At 48.6% G+C, this 19,704-nt stretch overlaps 7 protein-coding genes across 7 annotated transcripts; 6 read left to right on the top strand and 1 right to left on the bottom strand.

Moving 5' to 3' along the window:
- Positions 1–1,003: 1,003 nt before the first annotated feature.
- F5891DRAFT_1188398 (uncharacterized protein) lies at positions 1,004–2,215 on the top strand (the record flags this gene model as incomplete). The annotated part of the gene is made up of 7 exons (XM_041367004.1): positions 1,004–1,162; positions 1,215–1,247; positions 1,298–1,472; positions 1,515–1,598; positions 1,649–1,858; positions 1,916–2,044; positions 2,094–2,215. 7 exons carry the CDS (start codon positions 1,004–1,006, stop codon positions 2,213–2,215), a joined length of 912 nt encoding a protein of 303 aa, XP_041226066.1.
- A 1,138-nt stretch (positions 2,216–3,353) lies between these two features.
- F5891DRAFT_1145387 (hemolysin-III related-domain-containing protein) lies at positions 3,354–5,607 on the bottom strand. Its single transcript, XM_041365003.1, has 6 exons — positions 4,667–5,607; positions 4,552–4,616; positions 4,287–4,503; positions 4,080–4,233; positions 3,927–4,029; positions 3,354–3,871 (listed from the first exon to the last, which is right to left on the bottom strand). The coding sequence occupies exons 1-6, from the start codon at positions 5,539–5,541 to the stop codon at positions 3,651–3,653; spliced, it is 1,635 nt and encodes a 544-aa protein (XP_041226065.1). The 5' UTR covers positions 5,542–5,607; the 3' UTR covers positions 3,354–3,650.
- A 207-nt stretch (positions 5,608–5,814) lies between these two features.
- Positions 5,815–6,963, top strand: F5891DRAFT_294203 (peptidyl-tRNA hydrolase). The gene is made up of 4 exons (XM_041371231.1): positions 5,815–6,008; positions 6,066–6,205; positions 6,256–6,634; positions 6,687–6,963. Exons 1-3 carry the CDS (start codon positions 5,932–5,934, stop codon positions 6,627–6,629), a joined length of 591 nt encoding a protein of 196 aa, XP_041226064.1. The 5' UTR covers positions 5,815–5,931; the 3' UTR covers positions 6,630–6,634; positions 6,687–6,963.
- Positions 6,964–7,085: 122 nt separating this feature from the next.
- On the top strand, positions 7,086–10,519 carry F5891DRAFT_952010 (glycoside hydrolase family 92 protein; the record flags this gene model as incomplete). The annotated part of the gene is made up of 19 exons (XM_041375087.1): positions 7,086–7,257; positions 7,310–7,334; positions 7,388–7,415; positions 7,469–7,508; positions 7,568–7,750; positions 7,804–8,026; positions 8,086–8,187; positions 8,238–8,571; positions 8,620–8,703; positions 8,753–9,057; positions 9,112–9,193; positions 9,255–9,341; positions 9,388–9,436; positions 9,491–9,641; positions 9,701–9,785; positions 9,840–9,878; positions 9,924–10,011; positions 10,062–10,142; positions 10,191–10,519. The coding sequence occupies 19 exons, from the start codon at positions 7,086–7,088 to the stop codon at positions 10,517–10,519; spliced, it is 2,487 nt and encodes an 828-aa protein (XP_041226063.1).
- A 218-nt stretch (positions 10,520–10,737) lies between these two features.
- F5891DRAFT_895961 (uncharacterized protein) lies at positions 10,738–11,042 on the top strand (the record flags this gene model as incomplete). Its single annotated transcript, XM_041373366.1, has 2 exons — positions 10,738–10,822; positions 10,873–11,042. Coding segments are annotated over 2 exons (255 nt in total), but the record flags the coding sequence as incomplete, so codon positions are not given.
- Positions 11,043–14,929: 3,887 nt separating this feature from the next.
- Positions 14,930–16,902, top strand: F5891DRAFT_1188394 (uncharacterized protein; the record flags this gene model as incomplete). Its single annotated transcript, XM_041367003.1, has 7 exons — positions 14,930–14,969; positions 15,028–15,170; positions 15,223–15,343; positions 15,391–15,485; positions 15,541–15,651; positions 15,699–15,798; positions 15,851–16,902. 7 exons carry the CDS (start codon positions 14,930–14,932, stop codon positions 16,900–16,902), a joined length of 1,662 nt encoding a protein of 553 aa, XP_041226061.1.
- Positions 16,903–18,182: 1,280 nt separating this feature from the next.
- Positions 18,183–18,938, top strand: F5891DRAFT_909914 (uncharacterized protein; the record flags this gene model as incomplete). The annotated part of the gene is made up of 1 exon (XM_041373606.1): positions 18,183–18,938. A coding segment is annotated over one exon (756 nt), but the record flags the coding sequence as incomplete, so codon positions are not given.
- Positions 18,939–19,704: the final 766 nt, after the last annotated feature.

Genomic DNA, 19,704 nt, shown 5'->3' with positions numbered 1-19,704 from the left:
ACCAGGGAGCTCGCTATAAACAGAGAAGGAGCCGGCCTGAATGACGTCACTCATCGCGGTGGGTACCGTGGCGGGAAGAGTCGAAGGAGGGCCCAGTTAACCGGTGGCGCACAGAACCGGATGCCACTGCGACTGTTGACGCTACAAGAGATTTGTCCATGAGTCAATATTCAAGGGTTCTTGGGGCGCATTGTGTCGTATCCAGTAAGATGCACGCCCTCCGAATCTACGTGTATGTTGGCTGGTACATCTTCTTTGATACTTGATATGAAGTAAGTTGGACAGTCAGAGTCATCCCCGGACGTGCACCAAAACTGCCTCAAGGTATCTTTGAATATACAAGCTTCCGCGACCGGCTTCCCCTTCAGTACTAACCAGCGTGGTCGATGTTCGAGTTCAGTCGACACACACGGCACCTACTGCTCTGTCGCCCCTTGGTTCATACCCAGAACCACCATCTTCCGGGGAAAACTCTAAACGTACAGAACATGCTGAGCACCACGGGATATCACCTTTCCAGACGGTGTCTCACATCCCGACATGCTCTTTTTGCTCTCAGACGTCCAAAAAATCAATTATCTGGAAGACCTCGGAAGATCAAGTTCATCTTCATCTCCATCTACAGAGATTTCTGACATCGCTGTTTTTCAGCTCGACGGGTAGGGAAGAGCGAAATTCTGCTATTTCCATCGTATTCTGATTATTCATTACAGTTGATATCTCTTTCAATGTTGACATCGTTCGACATCGTTTGTTGTGTAATCCTTGTGTTTTATCGTATGAACGATTGGTCAGTTGAAATTTCGTATTTGTGCGAAGGTACAATCAGTTATCTGATGCAGGGAAATAGATAAGAGATAGATGTCGTGTGCAGCTGTTGTGTCGAAGCCATAGGAGCGCTTCATGTTCATTCGCTGTCATATCTCAATCTCGCTCTGTACCACAGTACAGTTTCCATGATAAACTAAATTATCTACTTCAAGACGCACATCAAGATCTCCCAATGGCAACCATCGATACACAGGACCTCAGAGAAAGAATCGAGCGCTTTCGAGTTCTGATCATAGGGAGAGCAAACGCAGGCAAAACCACCATTCTTCAGAAGGTCTCTAATACCACGGATGAACCAGAAATCTATGACGCCAAAGGAAACAAGGTGCAGGTGATGATCTATGATGTCATACACGCGTCAATCGCTGATTAATTGTGGGTAGATCGATGCTGCCATCGTGAATTCCTCGATTGGGGTGTGTGCACCATTTGCCCTATGGATATACATGCGCTCACAGATGCTCAGCGTGGAAATCACGACATCACAAACGAGATGCTATTCAAAGGCAATCCCAGTTTCGTCTTTCACGACTCGTGCGGTTTTGAAGCGGGATCCAAAGCAGAATTCGAGAATATGAAGGGATTTATCTCAGAACGCGCACGCGACGAGATTGGAGGAACGAATCCATGCTATCTGGCAAGTCACTCCCTTCTTACGTTCTGCCCTTGTTGATTGCCGTTAGGTATTGTATCCCAATGGACGATCCGAGTCGAAACATTCCAGCGGTTGGAGGAGAAGTTCTTCTTGGAGTGCAACATTAGGCACGGTGAACCTAATTGTTACCTGCCGTGCTCGGTCTAAATTATCAATATTCAGTTCCCGTGGTCGCAGTGTTTACCAAGTTCAAAGCTCTGCGTCCACACGTGTATGGAGAGATCAAGAAGCAACTGGAAGGGTTATCGGGAGAAGAACGCTCTAAGAGGATTGCCCAACGTGTCGAAGAACTATTCACGAAAATGGGTGTGTTCAATGAGTTGTGCGAGCCTGAAAACCGTACCTATCGCAAGTCTTATGTACGCTTGGAGAGTAAGTGGTTTAGATTGGTTCGTCCCATGTCAAAGCCGATATTAGTAACTGTCTTAGATATGAACAAATTAAATACAAACTGCAACATTCTGCTGGAACACACCACCCTCGCATTAGACGACGAAGAACTGCGGTTGTGCTTGTTATCAACACAGCAACCAAACTTTGTATCAAGTGTGCCGTTACGTGAGTCGCAGAGCTGCAAGTTCCATATTTTTGTTCCAACATTATCTAGAACACTCTTCGATCGTGCACATCAGTAATTCGGGCTACTTGAAATCGATTCTGAAGTCTATCAGTATTGCATCGCTAGTGGTTTCCACATCTCAAAGTAAGACGAAGATTGATTCGATATGATGATGTCTTGCTAATGGTACTCATGGATGGTAAATATTGAAGTGCTGGAACTGTAGACATTCTGATATATTTTTCTTTGATTACAGTTGTCCATCGATAATAGCTGGTAAGATCGTGGTTTGTAAAGTTCGAACAGCATGAACAACGCTGATGCCTTGTTGCTACTCACCCATTGACAGCGGGTAAGTATCTTGATAGTCTTTAGTCCTCAACCCATGCTCATGATCCCCATACCTCGCTGCTATTCGCCTGTTGACAGGAGGTAAGTGCCTTGATGGTTTCTAGTCCTCGATCACCGGGCCTACTGCACCAGGTGTCAATGCTCGAGGATAGTCTACCTATGGCATTTACCGTGAAGGATACCCGACCGCAAAATACGTGCCCTTGTATAGGCTAATAAAGCCTCGTTCCAAGTTCTAGTTGCCTTTCAGTCAACGAGAAGATGAGCACATTCACGATGCGGTCGAGGAGTGAGTTGAAATCGCCTCGTGGCTCAGCAGTGCAATAACCCCCTTGTAGGTGGGAGGATGATGTTCGTGGACAGTGAATTGAAGATAGTTTCCTCTGCAACTCGCGTATGCGATGTGTCTATTCGCAGAGACGAACGAATTACAAGATTGTGCTAATGTTATAATATTTCCCGAGCTGCTACTACAAACACAATATATTATCAAAAATGAATACGCACTGATCTCAAGATCTCAAACCACGCCTGCGTACCAACCTTGTTGGTTGAGAGAATACCCGAGAACGTTCGCCTCGGTGTCTGCATCATTTGATGCGGCTTGGTGTCATGCGGAGGTTGTAATTTGCAATCGGCCAGGAATACTTATACCGTTATGGGGACTTGCATTCAGGTCCAGGGCAGCCTGCAGTCGAAACAATGACTCTGGTGGCCCATCAGTGACCCATTGGTTTGGACTAATGACTGATACGGTGGGGGTAAGATATCTACCGTATCGCTTTATAGCGGTAATTAACTTACCTGCCCTGTAAGTTCACACTTCAACGACCAGTTCGGTGAAGACTTCGCGCATTCCATCCAAACCGTTTGTCATAGACACTGAATCAAAGACAGTCTCTTCTGCGATCCACATATGCAATTACAGTCGACGGATATAGATCCGGGTGACGTCAGCGCGAATCATGATTGACTTCCGGACTGATCTCTTCAACGCTCACGGTCAATTGTATACAGCGTTGTTGAGAGTAAGAGACACTGTCTATTTGGGGTAAAGTTAGTGCTGTATTTTCTCAGTTTTTATTGTATATAGAATATTAATATCGTCGAAGAGCCGACCGAAGGGTGTTCTTGTATATATCTAACATACCAGGACGGAACAATTAATCCCCACTTATGCTTAGATGGCAGCAAAAAGTCACACAGATCAGTAATGCTCCTCTAAATGCATTCAGCCCAATTAAAAAATCAGCGTCACGATACAGCATGACACTCAACGCCGCGTCGGAGCTCTGCCATCGCAGCACGGTGTTGGCCGATAGCAATGACGATAAAAATGTGCCAGATTGCGTGAGAACCGCCACCACACCAATCCAGCCAGCGAGAGTACCGCTCGGAAAGGAAGCGTTCCGGGATATGTGTTGCGTAGAAGACAAGGCCGATGAGGTACGATATGACGGAGGGCCAGACGGGGTCTAGAAAAGTTTATCAATACGGGGGATGTTCTGCGGTATGGTAGAAGGGACTCACAAACGAAAGCGAACATCTGCGCAGGCGATTGGAGGTATGCAAGGGCTGTCATCGGGGCGGCGGCGGTAAATGCAAGGGACAGAAAGAAAGCAATGCGATAGTGCTGAAGGAATCAAGTCAGTAAGAAATTCAAAGAACGAAAAACGTCATCACTTTATACTCGGCCTGATCGAACCATTCAAAGAATGGGAATGCGTTCCCTGCAATCCCAGTCATCAAGCAACAAACAAGGAATGCGTTTCCCACTTCTGGATGACACTTCTGGAAGCCATAATATACGACGGTGCCAACTGAGGCGCTGATAAGCCTGGTGGGATGCGAATGATTCAGCAAATTCAAGAAGCGTTGAATTGTACTCACCATCCAATGCCTACATAATCTATCCGTGCACAAAGCTCCATGCCCTGAGGATGTGCACAGCCAGCCATGGTATGCCAGACCACGCTGCTGAAAAGGCACAAAAGAGCAAATGAAATAAATGCCATCTCCGGAGTGTCTACGATATTTGATGCGTTAAATATGGATATCAAGTTAACGAGCCAAAGAATGAATGGAATGAGATGCGTGTGTATGTTCACTTTGTGATAGTCAGCATGTAACAATATTTATAAGAAATATAACATACGGGTTTCATTGTGTACAGCGAACAGTGACATAATAATAAGCGGCCACTTTTCTAGGGGGATGAACCTGATGCACGAATGAACGTGTTGCAAAGAGGGCAAGGATTTGCCACATACCGATAGCCTCCGAGAACAAAGGGGTTGTTTCGCCATTTTGGCGGAAGGTCGACATACTCAATTAGTCGCGATCCTTGTAATGACTGTTTGACTGCACGAGCAATGTCCTTTGCTGCCACTTCTATCATGGCCTCTGCTTCAGTGACATCATCAGATAGTTCAGTGATGAGTTCGGAGGACATGATGGAATCAATGAGGCCGGATATGTGAGAATTTCCCGGGAGAGATGGAAGCTCACTAGAGCGAGGGTCAAACGAACGTAGGTGCGCATGGAAGGACTGGAAGCGAGCGGAAAGAGTTGGCAGAAAACCACAAAAGTCAAAGTCGGAAAAGCGGGAGTAGGCATGTTCTAACAGCGATATGATATCGCTTGGAGCTAGGGCTGCCATATGTGGACGGACGCTCGGAATATCAGGTAGACGCGAGCGCACGTCGCTCAGAGAAGGGACATCGGGGAGTTCGGGGAGATGAGACTTTACTGGAGATATGTCTGGAAGATGGAGGTCCGGGAAGTGAGAGCAAACATCCGTTCGAATACTACGGAGCATCTCGAGGGCATCTTTAGCCCACTGTCTGGCTTCTTCGACAGAGTAACCACCCTTATTCTTCAAAGCCTCAGCGAGGTGAAGGTCAGTAATTGGAGATTCGAGTTTGGCCAATCGCATCTCAATGTCTTCTAAATAGGATAGGACGAGGTACCGAAGTGCAGCAAAAGTCTCTTTGGCTGAGTTAGATGAGAGGTCGAGTGCCTCAAGTGAATGAGGCAGGCGCTGGCAGATAGCCAGGCGGAGGTTACGCTGTGGATCATTCGTGGAAAAGCGACGTCTGTGACGAGGACGGAGTTCAATATTTGCCTCCGTCGCAGTCGACGACATCGTATAAAAATGAGATGGAAGATAAAAGATGGAAAACGGAAAACGGAAGACGGAAGAACAAACAAGAGCCTCGCCTATCTGGACCGTCAGAAGTGAGGACGTCGGAATTAGTATACATCCTCCGAAACGTTTCCAAATATGGTATCTTGTCGGCATAATTGCCTTTCTGGCTTTTGTCACACCTATTGCTAAATTTGGGACACACTTGGTAATAGACGGTCACGTTCAATTCGAGTGCACCGGCTGCAGCTGCCAGGCTCCAGCTACTATGACTCGGACTCCGAGTCAAGGAGCTCTTGAGGGCTTACAAACACTTGATTCTTCTCATTGACCTTCGTTACAACTAAATACACCAATACCCAACACATAATACCCAACAAATTTCGCAGGATGACCGTCGCTTCAGGACTTCCCCAACTGCTTGTTGTAGGTCTGGGTAACCTTCCATTTCCCCAGACCCGCCATAGGTAGGTTCTCATTACTCACAGTTGTCATCTGACGCAAAAGACTGATTGGAACCGCAGCATCGGGCATCTCATAATTGACGCCTTAGCTGCAAGATTTCATATACATATGTCCACTGACAGGACGATGGGGGGCGTGACTGGACGTTCAAAGGTCACGCTAGGCCAAACTGCTGTATCTCTGACACTCGTGAAACCAAGTTAGTGATTTAATTGTTCTAGTTCTCAATGGCTTTAAACACTTAGCCAGAGCCCCTCATGAATATCACCGGTCCATCAGTGGCGGGAGCTCTCCGCAATTCTGTCAAAGCCTCAGATGCAATGGTCGTTATCCACGATTCACTATCTCATAAACCGAAGGCTTTGTCTCCGAAAATAGGTGGTTCTGCCAATGGGCACAATGGTGTACGCAGCATCATATCTGCACTCGGAGGTGAAACCCATTTTCATCGATTTCGTATTGGCATTGGTAGAGGTCCTGGTGATGCAGCAGAATATGTTCTGTCGAAGCTTTCGGAAGAAGAGAAATTTTATTGGAATGGTGATGGTATAGGCCTCGACCTGGTTTGTAACGAACTCGAACGCATTGCCCGCAAACAGGTTGAGAGCCAAGGCACACCGTGACCTCTGTGGGTTTATATTTCAGCGCTCTGTTAATCTGCTAATAAGTTTTGGCCTTAGACCTCGGACAGGCATAGGGTATTCGCCACGACGCGTGGCAAACTCGCGGTGACGGCTTCATTTCCGTTCAACGCCGACGAAGTACCGACATTGAACGCGCCCCCCGTACTCACAGACCGATGTGTGTACTTTTCATCTCCATATGTACATCACGTATTTTACGTGGCGTGGCCATAACGATACCTTACCTTCGGAGCTACTACGTCACGGGTATGATTCAGCCTCACCGACTTGCACGCGATGGCACGTAAGGTGCAGTGCTGTCCATGTACTGATGCCGTTGTCCGACAGTGTTCGGTCATTAAATGAAAGTGTATAAATTTTCTGGAAGATCTACATAAGCGCTGTTATATAGCGTTAGTTAATCCTCACAACACGAAGCGAACTACAGGTGTGATCATGGTTGGTTGGATACTAGCATCTGCTGCTGCGGTGTGCATTGGCACGACCTATGCTCAGCCATCGCCAGAAGTTCAAGCACGTATCAGTGCTGCTATAGCAGCTGCGCAGGCATCTAGCAGAATCACGGATATCGACTACACTGCTTTCGTGAATCCTTTCATCGGAACTGGTAAATCGGGTTTCTTTCGGCAGCTGCACGTGTGCTGACAGCTATTTCCCAGATTATACCAATTATGGGGATGTTTGGTAGGTTCCCTCCATGACGCGTCGTAAGTTGTTGAACGATGCCTGCCATGCAGTCCAGGCGCGTCGGTGCCCTTCGGAATGGTACGTCTCAATTCAAACATGACCGTGACGACAACACGTATGCCTATTTCCAGGTCAAATTCACTGCCGACTTCACGGGTTACGCGCCAGCGGGTAAGTTGTTCTGCAGGTCGTGCACGCTTCCGTGACAATGCGTGATGAATCGCCCGTAGGGTACATCTCGGATCCATCCCAGAAAGCTCGCGGAATAAGTCCCCTGCATGACAGTGGCACGGGGTCATCCCTCGGGACGTATGGTAACTTCGAGGTTATGCCCCTCCTTTGTCCTTCAGGATTTGACACGTGCACGACCACGCTGGAGGCGCGTGAGAGGTACAGGAAGAACGATAGTGATGGTATGGCGTCTTGTGTTGTATGGAAGTCCTAGAAGCTGAAATGAGCGCAACAGATGCGTACCCAGGCTACTTTTCACTGACTTTAGATAATGATATCAAGATGGAAGCTACATCGACGCGTCGTGCTGGGATAGAACGCTTCACATTTCCAGGGGGCTCGAAACCGTACTTTGTACTCGACTTGGCCAATGACTTGCCGGCGTCATTTGCGGGCGGGACCCTTGATATTGACCCAGAAAATGGTCGTATCACAATTGGCGGTTACTACGGCTCCAGGTGGGCATTGAATGTCCTTTGGGTCAGTGATGTGGTAAATCAGCTTGATTGTGCGTTAGCTTCGGTCCCGGCTCGTACCACTACCAGGCATTTGCTTGTTATGATCTCTTGAACAGCGGAACTCAAAAACTGAGTGAATATGGCATCTGGACGGGTGATACGTGAGCACTGCGCACTGCCGTCATAATTTAACTAACAATACGCTCATCAGGTACGGTCTCGACGCAAAAGGACTTGGTCAGACCCATCTTAATCTCTCTCAGAACTTGATAGGCGGTACACCCTACCAATCAGGTGCACTCTTCTCATATGAGGGTAACCCAGAGGAAGTGATCCTTCGTGTGGGTATTTCATTCGTATCGACGGACCAGGCCTGTGCCAATGCCGAGGAGGAAATTGGCACAAGTTCCTTTGAGGAAATCCAGAAGGCGTCCAAGGCTCTTTGGCAAGAGAAGCTCAGCAAGATCGAGATCGATGTTGTAAACACGCCCCCTAATGTGACAGAGATGCTGTATTCTTCGCTGTACCGAGCGTCATTGACTCCTGTAGGTGTGAACCATCGTAACGAAGTTGAACTAACCGTGTTTTTGCAGAATAATGCTACTCTAGAAACTCAAGGCGCGTTTGCGAACACGACATCATTCTACTTTGACTCTCTTTACTGTAGCTGGGATACGGTGAGCAACAATGATGTGGTGTCAGAATTTGACTCACCCACATACGCAGTTCCGAACTTTTTACCCCTTCATGACTCTTCACTCCCCAGTCGAATTCGCACAAATCGTGGACAACTACATCGATGGCTGGCGTAAACTTGGCTGGATGCCGGAATGCCGCGCGAACAATCTTCCTGGGTGGACACAGGGCGGGTCAAGCGGTGACAGCATCGTCGCACAATTTGCGGTGAACTATCACAGTGAGGCGCAAGCGCTGGGAGTCAACCTCGACGACTTGTATGCCGCGCTTGTCGCGGACGGGCAGGTGAATCCGCCCGAATGGAATACAATGGGCAGGCAGGTGGATGTGTACAAGTGCGTGACTTCGTTAATAGCGTATTAGTTATGAGTGCTGAATTATATTTGCAGGCAATTTTCTTATGTACCTTTTGCTGTTCTAGACACTGGGAGTACGGGTAGACAGACCAGGGAGGGAAGTAGAACTCTTGAGGTGAATGCTCTGTGATCAATGTTGGCGTTACGATCTCATAACCCGGCTGTATGCATTCCAGTATGCATTCCAGGACTTCGGTATTCGTCAGGTGGCACAAGTGCTTGGCAAAACGGACGATGTTGAATATTACACGAACCGATCATATGTGAGCGAATAGTGGCTTCAAAAATCACTGATCGCAAACTTTACAGTGGTATCGCAATGTCTGGGATGCAACTGTGTACAGTGATGGATACCAAGGTTTGTTGGGTTGATGTAGTGATAGCGACGTCAATCCTGACGCTGTCATCGCAGGGTTCATGCAGAAGAGATTCCCCAATGGAACCTTCTATAACACCGACCCTATCGACTGCTCGCCAAAGGACACCAGGAGCAGTCAAGAGTGTTCGCTGCAGGAGGATAATCAGAGCGGGTTCTACGAATCATCATCGTGGGAGTATAGCTGGTGAGTGTCTCTGTTTTTGCGTCAAGATGTGCTGGATGCCTTATGAGGGACAATGGCAGGTATGCACCGCACGACACGGGATACTTGATTGAGCTTATGGGAGGAGATACAACGTTCACGAATCGACTCGACCATTTCTTTGACGTAGGTTCATCCTACGGGTCGTCCTGACTAACATTGACTTTGTTCAATATCTAGGGAGGATATTATCAAGCAGGCAACGAGCCTTCCTTCCAGGTCACTCGCTAATATACACGGTTGAAACGATGCTGACCTGTAGAGCAGACACCTATTGGATACCACTATGCCAACCAACCTTGGCGTTCTGTGGACCGTGTCCGCGATGTTGTCATGAACAATTTCAATATCGGTAAGATTGGAGTAGCTAGCTGACATGGAGTGATGCTGAATTAGATCCAGAAACTGCGGGTCTTCCTGGAAACGACGATCAGGCCGCAATGGCAACACTCCTCGGGTTTCATCTCTTAGGATTGTACCCAGGTATGCTCCCCATTCGTTCACCTATCCATACAATTAACTGGGATGCAGTTCCCTCAACGGCGCATTACCTTATTGTCTCGCCCTTCACGCCAAAATATACTATCCACAATGCCTACCTCAACACCAGTACCACGGTAACTGTTACCAACTACTCTGCTGCGTCTGTGGCGTACCCGATACCCGATGGTGTACCCGCGTACGTGAAAAATGTGACGATCAATGGAGTGCCTGCGAAAAGTAGATGCTACGTTAGTTTCTATGATACATTCAAAGTGGGTGGGGAGATCGAAATAGTTGTCACGGAGGACAAAACGTATGATTGCGGTGGACATGTACCAGAGAGTCTGTCGATGGAAGGATTTGCTAGGGCACGGTAGAAGCAAGTCGATGATTCATGTGATGACATGCGAGTCGGAATTAATATTAAGCGGTCAAGTCGTCATGTAATTTGTTCTTGTTTGCACACATAGGTCCGTGCGATAATTGATATTGAAGCTTCGAGTCGCGATCCGATCGTTGCTCGATCACAAATTAAACAGCTGCAAGGTCCGCTAAGCTGATCGGGCTCGTCATCCTCCACGACGTATGTGATAATATGGACAATATCATCGCCATCGGTCTTGGGCTCGCCCTACGCAGTGTCATCGACATCGTGACTGACAGTGATTATAGGCTTACTGGTGCGTCTTGTTACAAGTCAATATGGCCCATCTAATTATTATTATTCAAGGTACACTTGTTGGGCTCTGGGAAGGATTTGTGCTGTCGCATTTCCTCCATAAAAATCCACGAAATCCTAATGATGCTTATCTTGCCCTTGCGACTCGGTTCGTTATCGACTTTTTGCTCACGAACTCGCTAGTTCGTTTTGCCCTCACTGGCGCATGGACACTCGTTGGGCTCCTCCTTGCTGACGTAGCGCCCAGCGTGTTGCGAGAAACAGGGCTGAGGCATGTATACAGGGCGTTAAGGAAAGATGTCAAAGCTATGAGGAGATCCATGCCACGATGGAGGATTGAAAACGATATACAAGTTCCAAACATATCTATTTCAAATCGTGTACCGGATCTTTTGTCTAGTCCTCCAGCATCCACCATTTCAAGCACGCGTGCTGCCCCGCCAGCTTCCCCAGCTCCGATCCGGCAGAGACGCTCAACATCAAACTTGCCCTCCAGCCAAGTAACCTCTTTCGTGACGAACACTCTTACGCGTGAAGTTGTTCTAGGACCCTCCCCGGCCCTCATTCACATTGATGTCGAGCCTGAATTTCCTCCTTTCAACCCAAACACACCCTCCCCTCGCTCGTCCCTTCTCTCTAACACGTCTGATTCTTCAAGGCACGACCAGGCTATACCGATTCAAGATGACGACCGGGTACACACTGCCGTGCCGTCCCATATGCAAGAACAAGAGCAGGAACAGGGTGCAGACCTCAGCGTGCTCGACTTAACTCCACCCGTAGCTACAGTCGGAATAACATTCGTATCCGAAATCATCTCCCCTACCCCCCGCTCATATATTAGAAGTCTCCCTCACATCTCAGATTCTGAGATCGATCTCTCTGTCCATGCGCCACCAGTTCTACCACTAGAATCACGTCCTGCTTCCCGTGTAATGAATCTATCATCCAACTTTGGCGCGGGCATATCGAACCAAAATATTGGCACCGGCGTCAGGGAGGTTGGTAAAGATCGAGGCCCCGATATTGGGAGATCACACGTGCCACCTCATCAACGGGCGAGCTCAGCGGGGGTGTCGGCACAAAATAATCCTACCTTCGGTAACCAGCCGAATTCGACAGGACACAGCAGCAAATGGGAACACTCGATGCTTCGTCATCTTGAACAGACCATCCTGTCCGATGGTGCTGCTGGAATCGGCGGGTTTGCAATACTGCCGGACGGGCAGATGCCTCAACATTCCGGCACGTCTCAAGCACATTCTGGTAGTGACGGTGTGCACACGAGCTCAGCGCTTGGTTTGAGTACGCCACTCTCCCCGTCCAAGACCCCCGCTACTCTCCCAGACCCAGCGCCCGCTTCGGCACCTCAAATCAAGCCGCCAACACCAGCACCCCTCACCAAACCCCCAACGCCAACGCCACCCACTAAACCCCCAACGCCAGCGCCACTTACCACACCCGCACCCGCACTCCCATCCAAGACCCCTACACCACCTGCACCTCTCTCCAGGACCCATACACCGATGCCGCCAGCGCCACTCACCACACCCACGCCTGCATTTCTATCCAAGACCCCCACACCTGCACCTCTCTCCAGGACCCACACACCGTTGCCCACATCCAAATCGAGGTGTACAAGCCCAGGTCTTACATCCACTTCCATCCGCAACCATACCGATTACGACCCTGCGAACCCAATTCGTCCTATGCCAGGCCTCAAATCTCCATCTACAGATCCAGACCCAATTTTCCCAGATGTGGGAGCGCGTAATGAATCTACCACGGGGATGTTTAATCCCTTAGATACCAACGGTGCCGATATTTATGATCCGCCACCGCCATTCAAAGAATTCGAGTCGCCTGTGCATCCGCGTGGGGCGAATTTTGGTGCAGGCATTGATGATGGGAAGCGACCAGGCGAACAGGTCACGGAGGGTTCTAAAGGTCAGGGTGCTGTTACCAAGCCGCCAGCTGCCGAGGGTGAGGCGAAAGGAGAAGAGCAGGATAAGGTCTCCAAAGGGGAAGGAGAAGAGGCAATTACAAACACGAATATCGGAGATGCGGATGGCGTGGGTGGACAAGACTCCGGTGGGGATACCAAAGGGAACATTGAGACTTCCAACGCTGGGGACAATGCCCGAGGTGCGGATAGCCCGAATCGAGAGGATTGTGCTCGAGAGAACGGCAAGGATAGTCAAGAGCGAGAAAAGAGTGGACAAGGTAATCAGGGACCGGTCGATGATAGCCAAGCCACATGCGAAGTTGCCAACCTTGCAAGTGGTGATACCCAAGTCGCAGGCGATGATACCCAAGAAACAGGTATGTGTGTCCACTAAGGCGATTTGAACTAAGCCAAAGCTTTACCTCCAGACTCTGGCCCCAAACCGGAGCCAACGCGTCTCACTCCTGCCCAAGAAGAGGCTGAAACCCACCGCCATGCCTTCCTACTTAAAGAAGTAACCCAACTCGAGGAATCACGCAAACGGGAGATAATGAACTCTTCTGATCAGTGCTCTTCTGAGACCCAGGCCCGTCTGAGTGCCGTGAAAGCAAGAATTTCAAGAATTATTTTCGCTGGTACGTTCATGTTCCCTAGATCTCACACTGTCTTACCCACCACGAACAAAGACCCACCCAGATACCCACCACCCGCTTTCGAAATCCCCTCTTCTGGAAAAAATGCTCAGGATCTCACCAGCGCTCTGACGAATACGATCATCGATTTGCTTCTTGAGCGGCAGGACGCTGGACCGATCAAAATCATAGTGCCTTATACAAAGGGGGCCAAGCAGAAATCTGTGGAAAAGTTATTGAAGGAGTTTAACGCGGAGTGAGTTTATTCGGCTTCAATAACATGCATGACTGTTATTGTGATGCTGACGCTGACGATGCAGTAACAAATTTTCAATTCGTTCTGAGAGTGGGCAACTTTCGACTGTAATAACAGTGTAATGGAGACTGTACAAAATACGATACCCCCGACAAGGACACCCTCCCTCCTTGCTGTTGTTACTATTTTCTCGACGAGAGTGATGGGAATGTTAGATTACACTTGTTGTATCACACATGTAACTTGCCGACAAGTCGTTGTCCTTAGCAATTCAGCCCTTACTTGCCCAGGACAGCGCGGAAGGCAGCAAGAGGACTGAGCGTGGGCTCGTGTAGTATACAACCGAGTCGTTGGAAGAGCAACCAGTTGAATGGTTGGCTGGGCGACAGAGGGACTATCATATATATGCGGATGATAGTTGAAGAGAAGGTAGATACGATCCAAGGGGTGAAGTCACGTCGGACAGTATTATGTGAGTCGTGACGCTTCAGCGCTTCAGCCGTCTTGATCCGAAAACGTCGATTCAATTCAAACTCTCGTGACATGTTGAAATTATAACGCTTGCGGCAAAGTCGTTTGACGGACAGCAGATGCTTTTATTGCCTATTAATCCGCTATCTGCCACACTCACTGCGTAGGATGCTCGATAATGACTATGGTACAAGACATATCTAAGCGTTATTCGATAAACTGTTGACTTCATCTTTGATAGATCCGCGTTCATAATTGCGACGATGACTGCTGGCTAGCATGTTAGACCACGCGTTCTCTTCACCATCAGAGTGTTTGAATCTCATTCCCTCACTATTCTCTCGGCACCACCTTCCTATTCTTGCCTCTCCTCACTTGGATTCCTTCTTGCTGCACAAAGTGATGGAGACTGGATGCGGGCATTGAATGGCTATACCTGAAAGGAACAGGAACGTTTATAAATCAATAAGACGTCCGAGGGCGACTCGCGTGCTTTCGTGTGCTTTCGTTCAAGTCATACCAGTGTCTGTCGTGCCGAACAGCCCTCGACAATGTCGATACCGGATGCTAACAGGGACATCGCCACTTGTGATAACAGTGATCGATTGTATTCAGGGTTGAACGTTGAACGTTGACCTGTGGAAATACACATGCGGCATGATCTGAATCCCAAGCCTCAACCTCCTACTCAGCCGAACTCTATCCCGCAGTCCTCATATCCTTACCCCTATCTTCCCTTTTCACTCATTCTGTCCACCACTCAGCCCATCCTTGATCCTCATCATTTTTCTCCATCGCAATATCATGCCTGGTAGCTCAGAAAGCCAATATATCAGACTTGAAGGTGAGTTTCTCTATATCACCTTCATATCTGTTTCATGAACCTCACACTCTATCTACAGTCATCAACGGAAAGAATCTTCGAGTCCCCTCCTGGCGCATTCCCGCTGGCATTTATGTGTCCATCAATGTCGACCTGAGGAGACGCTGGAAATTGGCCATTAGTGTCTTATCATCCCACGAATCTGTAGCATGGGGTAATATTGTAACTCTGTAAAGTCCGTGGAGGCCTTCTGACGCTGATAATTGGTTTATAGGTCATCACATTTTTTTTACCAGTGATATCAATGGAGATCAGAGCATCCTATGAGCTCGGTCGAATACCAGGTGGTGGAGAGCTCATCGGAGAACTCCAAATGTCGTGGGATGAGCTATTTGGTGAATGATTTGCTTCTCATGCATGCACATATATTGACATCTCGTAGATCTATCCTTCCCACTCGTGCGAGGCGTTCACCCTTCCATCACACTGAAGGTTGCCGTTGTACATTATGACGATCAGGATAGTGCACTGTTTGATGTGAACATCGCACTCTGTCCTGTTAGCTTTTCCTGAAACGGGACACCAACTATAGTCGCTCGTAGACTTCGAGATTGCTCGAGAGATAGATGTGGGCCACGCACAATTTGCCTCATGCGACGAGCAAGACAGTCTCTCACCTGAATGCTTCTGTAGAGCATTTTCAGTTGGTTCCGGACTAGTGTCCGGTCAGCCACCCTGACCACACAACAGCTCTCATCGACCTCGCATGGGCCCGCCTTGAAGGCTACGCCTGAAATGATCTTCAAGACATCGATGCCACCACTTCTCTTCCGTGACGCCCTTGCATTGCGTCCGCGGCGCCATCCCGATCATCCTTATCTTTATACAATCTCACCCTCTAGGAGCGCTGACTTGGCGCCACTACAAGAAAAGTACCGCTGCCGACATCCGCGAAGCCGCCCAACTCTATCATGAGCTACTGCCTCTCTGTCCAAAGGGCACATACCTTCGTAGCATTGCGGCAGGGAGAAATGGTGTCAATTATGTGATCAACGGATGCAACAATCTTCCAAAAGACGCATCTGATGAAGGCATCCACCTTCGAAGCGTCGTCCTCGAGCTCTGTCCTCTAGGCCATCAACTTCGTCCCAGAGCCCTCATTGAGCTTGCACATGCAGTTGCAGCACGCCTTGACCAGCACGGTAGCATCGATGATCTTGACATGAGCATACGGCTTGGTCATGAAGCCGTGTCTCTGCACCCCGAGGGACATGCTAGCCGTGATTTCTACTTGAACAACTTTGCTTGTACACTCGCGTCCCGCTTCAGGCACCAAGGCAAACCTAGTGACCTTGATGAGGCCATATCTTTGCACGAAAAAGCGCTGCGCCTGCGTCCTGTTGAACACGAGTCTCGATTGATCAACCTAGGGCTCGCCCTCGTCGCCCGTTTCAACACACGCAACGATTTTGACGACATCAATCGAGCTATCAGCCTCCTTGGCGAGGCACTGACATCACACCCACCCGAGCATCCACATCGTGACATCACACTTAACAACCTTGCCCTCGCGCTCGAAATCAGATATAACAAATTGTATGTTAGTGAGGATCTTAACGAGGCCATTGATCGGTGTCACGAATCGCTTCGGTTAAAGCGGCTTGGCGATCCAGAGCACCATAGAACTCTTTTGGATTTGAGCTCGGCACTCTGCTCTCGTTTCACGCAAACTCAGAAGAACGAAGATGTTTGGGAGGCCATTACTCTTTGTCAAGAATCGTTGGCAGCTCTGTCTTCGCTACACCCGGACAGGTATTTCACCTACATGCGGCTGCAGAAGGCTTATTTATCTCGTTATCGGATTATACACGACCCTGCTGATTTGGCGCTCGCTATAGAGAACTTCAGACTCGCATCAGGATATCCTACTAAAGGCTTTCCGAATCGTATTTGAAATCGAGACCCATCAAGCCTCGCATTTACAAATGAAAGTCAATCACAGTCAAGCTCGACGTCGCGCCTATTTAGGTAGACAGGGCAAAAGTATACACTATTTACTGGCTCTTCAGGCCCAAGACGATGCCAATACCCTACTTGCAGAAGCCGACCACATACTCTACTTCATGTTCCACCTGCCCCACGATTCACCCCAAACTCTATTCTAAGCGCGCCTCGAACTCATTGGTTACCATCTGGAATTTATGGTTCGCGGGAAAGAAACACATGGCTAGCCTCCCGCGTGCTGGGGTGCTGACCATTGCTCTTGGGATATCGCTTCGTATGTTTGACATTCGATTATAAACATTTTCCAGTGCGAGGTCGAGACCTTTTTCTGTTTCTCAGCTGTTCGCTTGAATACGATAGGACTCTGCAGTTCACAGCAGCGCCCACTCTACTCAGTGAGACCCCTGATCGAGGCAGAAGTATCACAAAATAAGGCATGCATACTGGAGCTTGGAGGCCCTTCGGCCAAATCCTCGCTCTTCGACATGATTCACAACACTCGAGCAGTAGCTGATCGGCGCCGTACGTTACTTCAAGTTGTTGATACCTTTGTAGAAGAAGATTTTTCGTCACACAACTGCCTGTGTAGTTGTGCGTAACTGAACGGAGCAAGGGTATAGAGGCTGCGATACTTTCAACTCTGTCGATGCATTGTGACTCGTACGTCGGAGAACCATAGACTTTATTTGGGCGCACATGGAAAAACCAAGCATTCTATTACCCTCAAACTCTCTCGCTCCAGAATCCCCTCCTTGGGAGTCCTAGTGATGACACATACAAGCCATGTGTCAATCGGACGGAGTGGATCCATCGTTCCAGTGATGCTGGTGGTGGTGGGTGTTCTTTTTATCAATAGGATATCGCAGTTGCTCCATTAATCAAGCAGCAGTAGAATTTGCTATGGAGTAGTCCAACTCGACAATCGACTACTATGTAAGAGTTGTGCCATGCGATGAATGAGTTCGTGTACGTAGATTCTCAAGGGTTCATCCCACATCTGCATCGAGTAATAACCAATATTTCCACAGAGCCAGACCACATTATGCGACTAAATGGGGCAACAACTGTGGCATGGACTGTCATAGCTTGTGGTCCCACAATATTCCAACGCGGCTCGGGCCACTGCTGTTCAACTTCTTCTGCCATTGTTCACGAGGTGTTAAATGAGGGCTCGTTCAGACCGGTTTTCCATATCACTCAGCCACCATGGAGACTACCCCCCGAGCTTCATTTAACGACCTTCCCGCTGAGATCGTCGCCATCATCGTACAAGATGCTGCAAAACCCACTTTTACTCAAGACGAGGAATATGAGCTGATGAATCTGTACTCAACCGCTCGTGAACTTTGTCTCGTCTCCCGCGCTTTTAGGCACATTGCACTGCCTATAATGTTGCACACAGTATTACTGGATTCTCGTAACATGCCAGCTTTCTTGCATGCTCTACATATGCAGAACGAATACGCTCACACCTATCCTGCTCTTCGTTTCGAGTACACACCTTACATACGCAACATCTGGTTTGGAGAGCGTTGTGGTGGGCGTCCCTCAGACGCTCACGTCTACAGCCGCTTTACCTCTGAGCCTGTGTCAGACCTTGAGCTCATCGCTCCAGTACTCCTGAGCGCATCGTCACTAGCGATCGAGTTCTGGTGTCTAGACCTCCTGGAATACTGTGTAGAGCTCGCATGGGGCCGTATGGACGACAACATAGACCGTGGATGTTTGCCACTTCCGTGGAACATAAAAACATTAACGTTATCGAGGATCACCTGTGATTCATGGGACATGACGAGGCTTGCGTCAGGATCAGCCTTCCTGGCATCCATCACCCACCTTATCGCCATCCCTCCCGATGAGCGTGACATATCTTCACACATCCTTTTTCGGACTATGTGCGGTGTTGGATGTCAAAGCTACGCTGCACCTCTGTGGATGGAGTACGTTCCGTGGGGTTCTTTCGAGAGACTCGAAAGAGTCTCTTTGGTTTTCCCCCAAGTCAAACTCCCATTCGATATACACGAATCTAGCATGGAACTGAAGCTACACGCGGAACTGTTGACGCTTCCTGGTTCCAGGCTCAGGGGCCGCCGCGTACCCGCCGAGGTACAAGGGTCCAAAGATGTCGAAGAGGGGTTTTTTTTTTCGTTGAAAGATGTTGATGCCGAGGTGTCTGATGAGGATTTTATTTCCTTAAACGACGTTCATGTTGTGGTGTCCGATCATCCGGTGCACTTTTGTACTGAGTCGACTTGTCTATCCTGTCTTCATCCAGATTGGCAGAAAGTATGGGCATCCGGGTTGCAAGCTGAAGGGAGATGGGTGTTATGATACGATTAATACTGGGTATATGTAAATGTTTGTAGCTGGCTTCCTGTATCGTGTATATATACTACGAGTTTTTCAACCGTGACACCACAAAACCCATTACTGCCGTAGCGGGGACGTTATTTTGCAACCTTCAAGGTCAATTGTAGATTATTTGTCTCATTCTGGCCTACCGTGAATCAACGCACACGTTCAATCTGATTGTTGACTCTCATGTTTTATTGGATTAGTTTTTTTTTTGCTCGGACACTCAAAAAACAAATAGCTCTACCTGGTCCTGCTCTGCTGTCCAGCATGCAATCTTCGCAGCGCTACACGTTGCTCGATGCCTATTCTGTGACCTATTGTGAGCATTGCGAGACGGTCACGCGAAGCTAGACACAAAGGTACGAATATCTCAGTATTCGAGTTGAAACTGAGATGC

Source organism: Suillus fuscotomentosus (genome assembly GCF_016647785.1).
Source record: "Suillus fuscotomentosus strain FC203 chromosome Unknown F5891scaffold_26, whole genome shotgun sequence".
Taxonomy (NCBI): Eukaryota; Fungi; Basidiomycota; class Agaricomycetes; order Boletales; family Suillaceae; genus Suillus; species Suillus fuscotomentosus.
This window is presented reverse-complemented; position numbering and strand designations above follow the sequence as displayed.

What these genes read in the sequence shown, in the direction of transcription:
- F5891DRAFT_1145387 (XM_041365003.1), bottom strand. Translation starts at nt 5,541, where the DNA reads ATGTCGTCGACTGCGACGGAGGCAAATATTGAACTCCGTCCTCGTCAC. An exon ending in TTTGTTCTCGGAGGCTATCG is followed by an intron (nt 4,617 to 4,666) that starts GTATGTGGCAAA and finishes TTCGTGCATCAG; the next exon opens with GTTCATCCCCCTAGAAAAGT. An exon ending in GCAGATGTTCGCTTTCGTTT is followed by an intron (nt 3,872 to 3,926) that starts GTGAGTCCCTTC and finishes AAACTTTTCTAG; the next exon opens with ACCCCGTCTGGCCCTCCGTC.
- F5891DRAFT_294203 (XM_041371231.1), top strand. Translation starts at nt 5,932, where the DNA reads ATGACCGTCGCTTCAGGACTTCCCCAACTGCTTGTTGTAGGTCTGGGT. An exon ending in TTTCCCCAGACCCGCCATAG is followed by an intron (nt 6,009 to 6,065) that starts GTAGGTTCTCAT and finishes TTGGAACCGCAG; the next exon opens with CATCGGGCATCTCATAATTG. An exon ending in TCTGACACTCGTGAAACCAA is followed by an intron (nt 6,206 to 6,255) that starts GTTAGTGATTTA and finishes ACACTTAGCCAG; the next exon opens with AGCCCCTCATGAATATCACC.